At 45.4% G+C, this 14,257-nt stretch overlaps 1 protein-coding gene across 1 annotated transcript; it reads right to left on the reverse strand.

The window, feature by feature from the left end:
• Positions 1–1,739: 1,739 nt before the first annotated feature.
• LOC119326346 (putative pentatricopeptide repeat-containing protein At1g19290) lies at positions 1,740–7,652 on the reverse strand. Its single transcript, XM_037600017.1, has 3 exons — positions 2,899–7,652; positions 2,324–2,375; positions 1,740–2,239 (listed from the first exon to the last, which is right to left on the reverse strand). Exon 1 carries the CDS (start codon positions 7,519–7,521, stop codon positions 4,708–4,710), a length of 2,814 nt encoding a protein of 937 aa, XP_037455914.1. The 5' UTR covers positions 7,522–7,652; the 3' UTR covers positions 1,740–2,239; positions 2,324–2,375; positions 2,899–4,707.
• Between the last annotated feature and the right edge of the window lie 6,605 nt (positions 7,653–14,257).

Consider the following 14,257-nt stretch of genomic DNA (forward strand, 5'->3'; position numbering starts at 1 on the left):
GGGCCGGGACGGTGCCCACCGGCAGCGAGTCGATGGCCAGCTCCGGCCTGTCGCTCTTGATCTTGTCCATCGCCGGGTACACGGACCAGTGGAGCACCTCCGGCCACGATGTCTTCCCAGGAGAGCTCATCTTCAGATACTGGTGTACTTGTATGGGTTTAGCACAGGCTCTATCCTATCTATCGTACGTCTTGGGCTGAATATATAGGATGGCCGTGTCGCGGTGCTCTTCACTTCAGGTAAAATAAATACATAGGTTGGCTGGCTGGCATGCTAGAGATCACCGCCCATATGTTGGATTTGCTGAGATACATAGCATGATGCATTGTCGCGCTTGTTGGATGTCATCAGAGTTTCTTGTTTAGTTAGTTAATTATAATCTGCTGACTGAGCTGGCAAAACAATGCCAGGCTAGCTAACTGATATGTCCCATGCACATTACGTCATGCATGGATATGCATCATATACTAATGGAATTTAGTGGGCAGATGGGAGAGATTATGGTTGACATGTTCAACCAGGCTAAGCCATGGCTTTCTGGGGGAAATATTCGGTTGTACCGGAAAAAAACGACATGGATACTATAGGCAATTCAAAGTTTATTACACAAATTATCAAAAGCCTACAATATGTTGCGGAAGGTAATGATCTATAAACGCGTAAAAGTTTATACAGTCAAACTCAAAGCTATTTGAATGCATGGAAAAACAAATTCTGATTGCAATAATGACGAACAGTAACATCACTATTCATGTTAAATTTGTTAGTATCTTCCGAAATAGCTTGCTGCAACATTGATATTACACATGTTCATTAAAAATTAATTACCGTGCCAACATACAGTAAATTTTGAGAAAATTCTCAATTAGAACTCTAAAAGTGGTTTCAGTGTAACTTGAATTTTATTGGATATATAGTTTCTCATAGCTTGCTGCAACCATGACGAGAAATGAAAATGCTCAACTAGTCATACGAACATCTGAACCCTATTGCGCAGGTAAGATCACTTTGTGTGGTCTATAACCAAAATTTTGTGCAAGACATTGACCAAAATATATGGATATTAAAGAGGAAAATCATGAAGTATAGCTGCACATGGCCCCTTCATCTATCACAACAGTTCGCCAGATTTTTAGATGACGCATAACCATTAGTAGTATGCCGAGGAGCAAAGATAAAACTTCATGATGGTCATGCTGCACTGAAACTTAAAAAAGTGACGTTCAAGATAGCTGACCTCAATGTACATTTTTTATCGAGGGGGCAACACAGGGGTCACAGATTTAGTTACTCACTTTCAAGTTTAGCCATCCATCCAAGTAAGTAGTACTTGCATTCAGGTTCAGTTGCAAGATCAAAGCTGAAAGTACCACAAAATTAGATAACATATGCGCCTTTAGATTTCTTTAGTTCCTATAACTATTGAATCGATAAGACCTCATGGACAACGATCTAGCACCAAAACAGGAAACCCGAACATGTGCAAGCAAGATATGAATAGAGCTCTTATCTTTCAATGCCATCATAAACCAGCAGGCATGCAAATGCAAAATTAGCATATACTGTTACTAATAACCAATAACAGATGGTGTACTGTTAGCTTTTTCTTGCGAAGACTGCTATTTTCTCAGGAGGATATCAAAATGATATTTCTCTCACATGGGGCAAATGCAAAATATCCAGTTCACATGTGGCAAATGCTATTTTCTCAGGAGGATATCCAATGCCTTAAACTCGATGAGACAATAAAACTGGACAGGCCATATATCTGTTCTACCTAAAGATCATGTGTGTATAATGTTATCTCATCAAACCTCGGTCACCCTATGAAACTTAGGGTTGTTACTGAACACGTAGTTCAAATCATCCGCTGAGTGCAAGGTTATTTTCACAGAGCGAAAGGAAGATTAAAAAACCTATTGTTCTTGAAAACAATTGAATACGCAATGTGCTTTACGACAAGATTGCAGATTGTACTGTTCCAACTTCCAGTTTAGAGGAATGGCTGTGCAGCACATAGCCCATGACTTCTGACCATGTCATATTTACTTACCCGACAATTAAATATGAGTTACTCACTGGATATGTAGGACCTGGAGGTAAATAGTGGCGCGCCTTTTGCTGCGCACAATCTTGCCTATTCATGTGCAGATGGCCATCGGTGTACAGAATAGTGTGATGCCATGTCAGGTGCTTCCCCGGTGTGTGTTTGTCCACCACGTGCTTCTTCTCCTCTGACCTGCAGGACCGTGCAGGATAAATATACAGAAAGATTATGAAGTCACACAAAACAATAAATAGAAACGCAGTGTGCTTTTTGTACCTCTCCTTGCGATTTTATCAGCCTTAAGGAGTGTTCCATCCAAGCATGAAGGCTGTAAGCAATTTCAATGTTTTAGTGCTTCACTTCATATGGATAAGTTTTAAAAAATACTAAAACATCTAAGGAACTTATTAGCCATTAAAACAATGCTCGAATTGGCAGAGAAAATTAAGCAAAATCCCCCAGTATAATGTCACCAAAGCTATTCTGTGTAGGGATTTTGTTTTCTTTGTCTTGACACCATAACGTATTCCAAAAACAGAGGCAAGTTCTACAAAGTCCTTCCACTTCAGAAAGATCAATTAACTTAACATGCATTAACTCATCTATGACATTGTTCCGCAAAAAAAATATAAAAATTCAGTTGTAAATAAAGCCTTTGCTGATAGAAAGAGTGTTAGTTGCCAATAAAATGCAAAAACAATATAGAACAGCAACATGTTACAAAATAGTAAGAAAAATACTTAAAAGATGCAACAACTTTGCACTCTAACGTTACCAAAGCTATTGTGTGAATGATCTTTTTCGTAGTCATCAAGTGTAAGCTCTGTATATGAATATTATTCATTCCCCACCTCGCCGACATAAGATTCGTGTCTCCCTAGGCTCCGTCCACCAGAGCACGCACATCGCCAGCAAGCCAGCGGCGATGCAGGCCGACATCCTTACAAAGGAAAAGCACCTTATCTGCAAGAAACTGACTGTCATCTTCGATGAGGCCACCTCCGATGACGCCAGGAAGCTCTGTTAACTGTCTGAGGTACAAGGGAAGCCAATGAGATCAATGTTAGCTGCATTGAAATTCTTTGAGATTTTTTTAATTAGAATTGATCTCAAAAGGCGGAGTTTTTGTGTGGTACTAAAACAAATGAACCTCTTCCCTGTTATCTCGTCTGAGCACTTGTGAGAAAAAATGGTATTAAGGTTAATGATGACAAAGCACGAGGAAAGTTGAAAGTTTAAGCGAAGTGCATATCTGCTCAAGAATTTACCAGGAGGCTATTCGAAAAGGTCTTGCTCACATGCATGGATGTGCTGCATTAGTGCATTATAAAATTGTAGAGGGTGGAGGTTTGAGTTTTTGATAGCATTTCGTTATTTGTAAATAATATCAAATTCTTTGTTTGTATTGTGCTGGGACCATTGCTTGATTCTTGGCTATATATGACCACCTAACCATGGTGAACAAATGTGATGGAGAATATATTTTATTCCTGCATTATGATTGCTTATGTAGTATTGTTCTTAAGGCATAGTTCTACATGTTATGCTCATGCTATGGTGAGCGGAATGAAGAGCATTGCATGATGTTCATTTAATTTTAGTGCACTTGACCATAAATCAGGATTATGTGCAGCATATAATGGAGGCTCTATAATCTAAGACATACACTTCTTGACCATGATTTATCTATTGAACTATTTGCACCTACAAAAGACAGAAAACATGTGCCACAAATGTGATATTTGGCACCTTGAAAAGCCAGATAAAGAGCAAGAAGGGTACACCGTACATGGCATGTTACCTATATGCATTGAAAATTTCTTCACCAAAGCAATTGTTGTTAGAGAGATAAAATAAAACATGCCCCAGGTTATCCATTTTTTCTAACAATAGCATAAGTAGACAAGCCATGAATAACATATTTGAAGGTCAGCAACTCAGCATCGACTGGTAGAACTAACAAAATCATTAATACTATCTAACGAGTTTTGGATCCTCATATTCCTAGCAATCCTACGGTGCAGATACAAACAACAATAACACCTGGTTTGTTGATTAAATAGACAACAACTCAAAGGCACATCCAAATACACTTGTGAACGTGAAAAGAACACTTAAACCCAACAAAATAATTTATATTCTACCTTTCATCTATATGAAAGACTATCACCCAAGAGTGCCACTTTGAAGCTCTGAATGATGATACAAAAAAGTGTGCCTTCATCCTCTTCTTGACTGGAGAAGTTTGCATGATATCCACCACCTTTAAAACCTCTCGAGACAGTGACCTAATAAAATCGATCCAAAGATGATCATGGATTGCATGAGTACTCCCTCGATTGTAGGACAAAAAGGATAATGTGTGATGCAGAAAGCGGAACGTTTTCTTCCAGTGCATTCACCTAGACCTTTGAAGCTTCTGACTGTAAAAAAAGCTGGTTTGTGAAACATGATCCCTAACACTAAGTAGACTAATACGTGAAATAAAAATAAGCAGGAGAAAAACAGATCAGACTAAATTTATACAAGAAAATGAGGTAATGATAACTTATCGATTCATTGAAAAGTTGAGGTGGAGCCTTGTGATTTGCTTTCTCATGCAAGCCATAACTGACCAACATCTTCCAAGTAATGAAAAGTATATATACACAAACAAAAAGTTAGCACTGTCCATATTTACATTCTGGCTGTTTACAAATTACAACAGGATCTGCATGTTTTACATGTCCAGTACCATTGGCAGGCAGAAGTCCACGGATATGCATCTCATTGTAAAGCTTGGAGATCTCTTTCATATTACCACACCGAACATAACCTTGAATCAGTGTCCAATATGTAACATAATTTGGATCCACATTATTCTCAATCATTTGATCCAGAAGCTTGATTGCTTCTTCCATATACCCTTGAGTACAGAGACCATGGATCAGTATAGAATAGGTGAATACATTAGGCCGAATACCTTGCTCGATCATCTTTTGTTTTAACTTGAAGGCTTCAGTTATATTACCATCCTTGCAATGTCCATCAATCAGGGTATTATAGGTGATAGCATTAGGGGACATACCCTTTGATTGCAACTTACTGAAAAGACTAACTGCCCTTTGAACATTCCCAGACTGGCAGAGGCCATAGATGAGAGAATTGTATGTTACAATATTTGGAGTAAGACCGACGCCCAACATCGCATCCCTCAGGCCAAAAGCTACATTGACAAAACCTGAGGCAGAGCAACCATGAATGAGGCTAGAATAAGTGTAGTTATCAGGAACGAATCCCTTTACTTTCAGATCCTCAAACAAATTTCTAGCATCTGATACTCTACCCAATTTGCACAGCCCAAAAATAACAATGTTCCACATAATTTTTGCAGACTGATGATTTCCACCAGCAACAGATTCAATGACATGTGCTACTTTACCAATATCAAGCGTGTTTGCACTGCAGTCTGGAATCATGTCAGTACCCACAAGTTCTTGCAACACCAAATTTGCCTCATCAACCTTTCCCTGTCTATAGAAACAGCTCACTAAAGCACTGCAGATGAAGAGATTTGGAGCCAGACCTTTCTCGACCATTTCAAAATATAAATTATAGGCATCATGCAGATTGCCCTCTTTACACCATCCAGCTATCAGGGCTCCATAAGTGACTGTATTAGGAGAAAGTCCCTTTGCAGTCATTTCAACAACGATATCATTGATCTTGCCACTTTGCTTAGCTACAAAGAATCCGGTTATGAAAGAATTGAACATTTCAACTGAAGGAGCAAAGCCTAAATGTTCCATGTCAACCCGAATTTGAGTAGCTCTATCCAGGTCACCTATTTTACAGTAACCATCAATTAGTGTTCTGTAAGTCAAGCTGTCAGCAGGACATCTCCATTCCGTCATCCTACCAAATAGCTCCTCTGCTTCAACCATCCTCCTAATCTTACACAGCCCATTGATAACTGTGTTAATTGTAACCACGTTTCTTCCCAAACCCCTTGCTAAGGTTTCCTTCCAAAGGTTCAAGGCCTTCTCGGTTTTACCTGCCTTGAAGAAACCATCCAGCAGTGTGCTACAGCTAATTTCATTAGGCACTACTCCCCTCTTCAACATCAAGAACCACAATTTAAGTGCATCATCAATAGCACCACACGAACAAAAACCATTCAACAGCATATTATAAGTAAGTGTTGTCCCTGCGAACCCATTCCTTACCATCATATCACAGGTTTCAAATGCCTTTTTCATGGAACCCTGTCTGCAATACCCATCTACTAGAGTATTGTAACTGTATTTATCCAGACTCACCCCTCTATCCTCCATTTCCTGTAAAAGTTTCTCTACTTCAACCATCCTCCCCAACTTGCAATATCCATTGATCAGTGTGTTGTACACAAACAAATTAACCTGCAGTCCGACATCAATCATCTCGGCTCTTACCCTGTTGGCATCTTCCATTCTTCCCCTTTGGCAATAGCCATTGATCACTGCACCATAGGCTACCTCGTCAACCACGATCTTCTCATTTTCTTTCATATCCCTAACCACCCTCTCAGCCTCCTCCACCCTCCCCTCCTTACAGTAACCCTTTACAAGTAAGGTATATGTCACCACATTCGGTGACAGGCCCTTAGACTCCAGTGACAGCAAAACCCTTCTCGCAGCCTCAATCTGTCCTACTCCGCAATACCCATCCATCAGCGCATGATATGCCACCAGGTTCACCTCCACACCCATCCTCTCCATGTCCTGCACGAAATCCACTGCCTGTGTCACCCTCCCATCCCTGCAGTACGCCTTTGCCATGATGGCCACCGTGAACTCGTCCGGCAGTGTGCCATCACACCGCATCTGCTCAAACACAGCCACCGCAGTGCCCACATCCCCAGCCTGTACAAGCTGGTTGAGCAGGCGGTTGCAGGATCGCAGGGTGCGACGGCACCCAAACCTCCCCATTTCATCGAACACGTGGAGGGCGTCGGTGAGCTGGCCAGCGTCTGCGTGGGCTCGGAGGAGCAGGTCGAAGGAGGCGGCTGAGAAAGAGAAGTCTTTGTACACCTCGGTGAGGTGGGGGAAGAGGGACGGGGCTGCCGAGCTGGAGCGGGCGGAGAGGAGCGAGGCGACGAGGGCGCGCGCGGCGGGCAGGCGGCGGGCGTGGGCGAGGATGTGGAGTAGCTGGGCGTGAGCGAGGAGGGAGGGGCGGTACGGAGCAAGGCGGAAGAGGTGGAGGGCGGCGTCCGGGTCGAGGCGGACGCGGCGGAGGGCCGCGTGGAGGAGTGCGTGTGTGAGCGGGGAGGAGGAGAGGAGGCGGGAGACGGCGGGGAAGCGGTGGAGGAGGAGGAGGCGAGTGAGACGGCCCAGCAGAGTGGTGTCGGTCGCGGCGCCGACCTCGCCGTTGGCTTGGGGCGGAGCGGAGGAGTGGATGGGGCGGCGGCGGAGGAGGGGGGAGGAAACAGGTCGGAGTAAGTGGCATCTCTGAAGCATGTATTGGCCGGAGAGGTATGTGGCGGTCTTGCTGCGGCGGCGGGGTGGTAAATGGGAAGGCGGAAGCGGTGGGTGGCGGCCTGCGGGGCGGTAACTGGGAAGGTGGCGGCCGGCGAGGCGGGTGGTCGGAGAAGAACGGGGGACAGGACGAGAGGGGTGGGCTAGTGAAGTGGGGTTTGGGACTTTGAGGTAGGTCAGCGAAGTCAGGCCCAACCTAGCCCGGCCCGTCATAAATTCAATAAGGCCGGCCCACTAACCACACGGAATGCAATACTGTACATTGAAGTCTTTTAGAACAAGGAGCGGGAAAACCCTATACGACGCTCTTTGCCTCCAATTGTCGACCGTACGCACAGCGGCCGGCCCATTGTACCAGAGCTAGTCAGCCGGTCTTCTAGAAGGTTCCCTGAACCGTTTTTCCTTTTTGACCGATTTTTCTGTTTCTTTTTGTTTTTTCTGTTTTCCCGTTTTTCTGTTTCTTTTTCTTCCTTTTTTTCTATTTTCTGTTTGTTTTTCTGTTTATTTCAAAATTGGTTGGAAATTTCAAAATTTGTTCGTGTTTCTAAAAAATATTCAAAATTTCAAAAAATGTTCCGTGTTTACAAAAAATGTTAACAAATTCAAAAATTGTTTGCATTTTTCAAAAATTGTTCGGGCATTTCAAAAAATGTTCTTGTTTTACAAAAATTGTTTGGAATGTTTTTATTCAAATTTTTCACAATTTTAGAAAATGTTCCCATTTTAAAAAATTGTTCAAAATTTGTTCATGTTTTCATTTCTTCGGGAGTTTCAAAAAATGTTCTTGTTTCAAAAAATATTGGAATGTTTTTGTTTAATTTTTTCACAATTTATAAAAAATATTCCTGTTTTCAAAAATTGTTCACAAATTCGAAAATTGTTCATGTTTTTTCATTTATCCAGGAGTTTCAAAAAATGTCCCGTTTTCAAAACTTGTTCACAAGTTTTTATAAAACTGTGTATGCAAATTTTGTTCAGGAATTTCAAAATATGTTCACCATTCCAAATTTTGTTTTGAACTTTGAAAAAATATTCTGGTTTAAAAAAATTGTTCAAGATTTTCAAGAAATGTTCTTGCTTTTCAATAATGTTATAGTTTTTCTAAAACTTGTAAAAAAAATTGGAAAGTGTTTGTGTTTCACAGAACACTCTGTGTTTTAAAAAAATATTGCTTTCGAAGTTCTTAAATTATTTCGGCTCTGTGCATCGTGTTTGGTTCTTTAAGCTTGATGCTACTCTTTTAACCAGATACAATTGTTAGGTGAGCTTGTAGGAGCACGTATTGTATATCAAGTGCATCATGCGTTCGAATCCCAGCAACCGCATATAGATTTTTTTTAGCTGCAGTGCTCGTTCGATTTTCGTTGCTGTCTTCATGGGCCGGCCCAGTCGAAGCCCTGCCTGTGCGAAGCCCTGACTTTCTGCCGCAGAATGCGGCGTATAGGAGGTCTCCAAGGAGCGTCCCCTGGAAAAAAAAACTAGTTGGGGAGCACACCTTCGAGCCAAATCATTAGTTTTTTTTTAGGATAAGCCAAATCACTAGTTAAGGAGTACTCGTTGCGGAGATCATTCCAATTTCCCAGGTTGCGACAAGTGGCGTGCTGCATGTGTGCCACTTGTCGCAACCTGGGAGTTTTCCCTTTTTTTGTAGATCCGTTTATTCAAAGCATTTTATCTCTTAAACCATGCGTCCAAATCTCGAACCGCTTTCGCCGTTGGATTCCTCGGGTCGAGATCTTCAAAACTAGATCCCATGTTGATAGGTTTTGACGAACCTTTTTTTCACGAAAAAACCCAGACGAAAAAACAGAAGCCGGAGCATGGGTTTCTCCCTTTTCGAAAGAGGCACGCCCATGCGTCTGACGAAATCACAACTGTGCCTCTCGCGAAAGCAAAACCATGACTCTCGCGAAAAAAACAGAAAGCGTTTTTTCCCGTTTCCGAGGAGGCACGGCCGTGACTCTCGCGAAAGCACAACCGTGCCTCTCGCGGAAGCAAAACCGTGCCTTTCGCGAAAAAAAAGAAAACACATTTTTTTCTGTTTCCAAGAGTCACGGCCGTGACTCTTGCGACAGCACAACCGTGCCTTGATGGAGCTATGTACCTAGGGTAGGGTCATGGACCTGTCATAACTACCCTACCCAAGGACATCTCTAGAAGAAACCACCTGTCAGTCGACCTAGAGGTGTTCCACTCGACGAACTCAAAGACACTCGACCATGAAGCCAATCACTCGACCATGACGCCAATCACTCGACAGCCAGGAGATCTAAAGCCACTCTGCAGGTAACGGTCTGTCATTAAGTAGCCTTAATGATCTTCATAGCACTTTATGTGGGTGTTACCAGTAACCCCCTTTCTTAATGTACTTTAAACTCTGCATAACTGAGGGCTGGAGGGGTCTGGCGAACTCTATATAAGCCACCCCCCTCCTCAGTGTAAAGGGTCCGCACCCCTGTAACTCACACGCATATAATCCAGTCGACCGTCTCTGGGCACCGAGACGTAGGGCTGTTACTTCCTCCGAGAAGGGCCTGAACTCGTAAAACTCTTGCGTGTACAACTACTCCATAGCTAGGATCTTGCCTCTCCCTTAGTACCCCCCCTACACTATTGTCAGACTTAGAACTACGATAGTTGGCACCCACCATGGGGCAGGTGTCTTAGCGACTTATTGGAGAAGTTGCAATTTTTCCGATCTCCTTCATCATGGTTTCAGGCGGAGTTTTGGTCGAGGGCCGCGAGATCCATCTCGGCGCGCTCACGTTCATCGCCGACGACTCCGCTTGGCTTCAGGAGGCTCCGCTCGACATCGACGCACTCCCAGTCCGCGGAGCGATGCACTTTCGCGAGTGCGTCCGCGGAGTCCTCCTGCGGCAACCGTCGATCCAGTATCGGTCGATCATTGTGTCATCCTCCCTCCCTGCTTCCCGCCGGCACTAGCGCTCCGGTCGGTCGAGGCTTCGGCGGTGGGTGAGGCACGCGGTGGCCCGCCAGTCGGCCATCCCCCAGGTTGCGGTAATCAAGCCCGACGAATCTCTCTACGACCTGTTCGACCTGTCGACTAGCTCCACAGAGACTGCATCCGAGTGCGATAGCAGTGATCCAGCGGCGGAGGTTCTGATGGTCGATGGACCACGCGGTCCTCCCGGTTTTCCCGGCGCCGAGGGAGGCGACGGTGGAGGAGATCCTTCGCGCGACCATGAAGAGTACCTCCCCGAGCCCATCAATTCGCTGCAGAGGGAAGAACTTCGCCGCTGGAACATGGATGCACTTCACACCCCTATCGTTGGAGAAACCCCTAAGGCTCGTGCCTTAGAGGACGCGCGCTTGGCCAACTTGGCTGAGCGCACTCGACTGGAGAACCTTCAGCGAGCACTCGACGAGCGTGCGCGGCAACGGGTTCCGGACTCCAGTCGACATCAGCTCTTTCCACCATCGACTCAGGTATATCGAACTCCGATTCAGAATTTAGCAGCTGCAGCCCGTATAGCAGAGTTGATTCAGCCTTCCCAGTCAGAGGCTAGCAGAGGCTTGATGCAGATCAGAGATTTGCTCTAGGCAGCAGGAGATCAAAATTCAGCTGTATCACAGTCGCGGAACAGGATTCATAGCAGATCCGTGGCTGCGAATACAGTCCAGTCGGCTCATAGCCCCAGATCGCCCCCGAGGCATGAGGGGCGTGGAGACCGGCACGATCAGTACAAGAACCATGAGCAGTATGATCACCGATTTGATTGCGATGATCGATGTTGAGTGCCCACCCCTCCCCTAAGGGGTGGATCCTAAGCACCTCGACAGCAGGATGATAGACGCCAGCACAGTGGTGGGCGAAGGATTCCAGTCGACCCCAGGGAGCCAGGCTTTGATGCGAGGTCCATCATCGTTCAAGGTCTGGTCGACCGGAACAGAGCTCACCGAGAGGGTCACGACCGAGATGTACCCACCAGCAGCCGAGTGCATGTCTCAGAGCCAGAGTGTTTCGGCAGAGCCATCAGGGCCGCAGTGATTCCCCCCAACTTCAGGTTGGCGACTGGAGTCAGTAAGTTCAATGGTGAGTCTAAGCCTGATACTTGGCTTGAAGACTACCGAGTGGTTGTCCAGATCGGCGGCGGAAATGATGAGGTGGTCATGAAACATCTGCCTCTTATGTTGGAGGGATCGGCCAGAGCATGGTTGAATCAGTTGACACCCAGCAGCATTTACACGTGGGAAGATCATTCCTGAGTGTTTCTCAGAACGTTTGAAGGAACATGCAAGCGACCAGCAGGACTAACAGAGCTGCAAACTTGTGTGCAGAAGTCGAATGAGACTTTGAGAGATTACATCCATGGATGGATCACATTACATCACACGGTAGAGAATGTATCTGATCACCAGGTAGTCTGTGCCTTCAAGGAAGGCGTTAAGCACAGAGAGCTAAGCCTGAAATTCGGTCGAACCGGAGACATGTCTCTGAGTCGAATGATGGAGATAGCCACCAAATATGCCAATGGTGAGGAAGAGGATCGGCTCCGGAGTGGCAAGCACAAGTCAGTCGCCCAGGAAACCGGAGGAGGGAACTCCAGTCGGAAGCAAAAGCGAAAAGCCGAGCCAGCTGCTCCTGGAGAAGCCTTGGCCGTGACTCAAGGAAAGTTCAAAGGGAGGCCCAAAGGGCCTTGGAACCCCAAGAAAGTGAAGGATAAAGAAGAAAATGACGTGATGGATTTGCCGTGCCACATCCACATGAAGAAAGATGAAGAGGGTAATTTCATTTACCCGAAGCATACCACTCGACAGTGTCGACTCTTGATACATCAGTTTCAAGGGAAACAGTCCAAGGATAAGAAAAAGGAGTCGGACAAAGTTGAGGACAAGGGGGATAGTGACGAGGAATATCCTCAGGTCAATTCCACTCTGGTGATTTTTGCTGACGTTGAGAGCAAAAGTCGACTGAAAGTTATAAACCGAGAGGTGAATATGGTTGCTCCGACGACACCCAATTATCTGAAGTGGTCTCAGACGGCCATCACATTCGACCAGTCTGATCACCCGACGCACATAGCCACCCCTGGGAGGCAAGCTCTGGTGGTCGACCCAGTCGTCGAAGGTACTCGACTGACTGAAAGGGATGGGCATTCAGATGTCCAGACTCAGCACAAGCAACATGAGTTTCTATGGAGTCATTCCTGGCAAGAAGGCCGCGTCACTCGGCCAGATTGCTCTCGATGTGGTTTTTGGTGATTCCAAAAACTTCCGCAAAGAAAAGTTGACATTTGAGGTTGTGGATTTCCAAAGTGCCTATCACGCTATTTTGGGCAGGCCAGTTTATGCACGTTTTATGGCTCGACCATGCTACGTATACCTTGAATTAAAGATGCCTGGCCCCAAAGGTGTGATCACTGTTACTGGCAATCGGAAGAAGGCGGAAGAGTGCTTTCAGAAAGGCTCAAAGATCGTCGATGCTCAAATGGTAGCAGAAGAGTGGCAGGAACACCAGAGAAATGCAGACCCGAGTGATTTGTTGCGAGCCAAGAAGCCCGCTACGGAATCAGCATTTCAGTCGTCCAGTGAGACAAAACCAGTTCACATCCACCCGACCGACCCCAACGCTGCTCCGACTAATATCTCCACAACACTCGACCCCAATTAGGAAGAAGCGCTCATGCAGTTCCTCTGTGAGAACTGGGACATCTTTGCATGGAAACCTTCTGACATGCCAGGTGTACCCAGGGGCTGGCTGAGCACCGTCTACGAGTTGATTCAAAGGAAAAACCTGTCAAGGAACATCTGCGACGGTCCGCCGTCCAGAAAAGGAAGGCTATTGGCGAAGAGGTGGCTCGGCTCTTAGCAGCAGAGTTTATCCGAGAGATGTACCACTCCGAGTGGCTCGCCAATGTTGTCATGGTCCCCAAGAAGGACAAGTCACTTCGCATGTGCATTGACTTTAAGCATATCAATCGGGCATGCCTGAAAGATCATTTTCCTCTCCCCCGCATCGACCAAATAGTCGACTCAACTGCGGGATGTGAGCGGTTGTCTTTCTTAGACGCCTATTCGGGTACCATCAGATCTGTCTGTATGGACCTGATGAGATCAAAACAGCTTTTATCACCCCATTCGGGTGCTTCTGTTATGTCACTATGTCATTCGGCCTCAAGAATGCCGGAGCCACGTTCATGAGGATGATTCAGAAGTGTTTACTCACTCAAATCAGTCAGAATGTGGAAGCATACATGGATGATATTGTGGTCAAGTCACGTAAAGGTTCCGACCTGCTGACTGACCTCGCTGAAACATTTGCCAACCTCAGGAGGTATGATATCAAGCTTAATCCATCAAAGTGCACATTCGGAGTTCCTGGCGGAAAATTGCTCGGTTTTCTCGTTTCCGAACGAGGAATTGACGCAAATCCAGAGAAAGTGGGCACTATACTCCGAATGAAAAGACCTGTGCGTGTGCACGATGTACAGAAGCTTACTGTTTGCTTGGCCACTTTAAGTCGATTCATCTCTTGTCTCGGTGAAAAGGCATTGCCCCTTTATCGATTGATGAAGAAGTCAGATAAGTTCAAGTGGACTCCTGAAGCTGATGCAGCGTTTGCAGAGCTAAAAGCCCTGCTTTCCACCCGGTCGGTGCTTGCTGCCCAGATCAGCAAAGAGCCTTTGCAGCTCTACATTGCAGCCACAGGACAAGTCGTCAGTACAGTACTTACGGTCGAGCGGGAAGAAGAAGGGAA

Source organism: Triticum dicoccoides, chromosome 6B, assembly GCF_002162155.2.
Source record: "Triticum dicoccoides isolate Atlit2015 ecotype Zavitan chromosome 6B, WEW_v2.0, whole genome shotgun sequence".
Taxonomy (NCBI): Eukaryota; Viridiplantae; Streptophyta; class Magnoliopsida; order Poales; family Poaceae; genus Triticum; species Triticum dicoccoides.

Bases quoted from the DNA above. Each gene is read 5' to 3' on its own strand.
- LOC119326346 (XM_037600017.1), bottom strand. From the start codon at position 7,521: ATGCTTCAGAGATGCCACTTACTCCGACCTGTTTCCTCCCCCCTCCTC.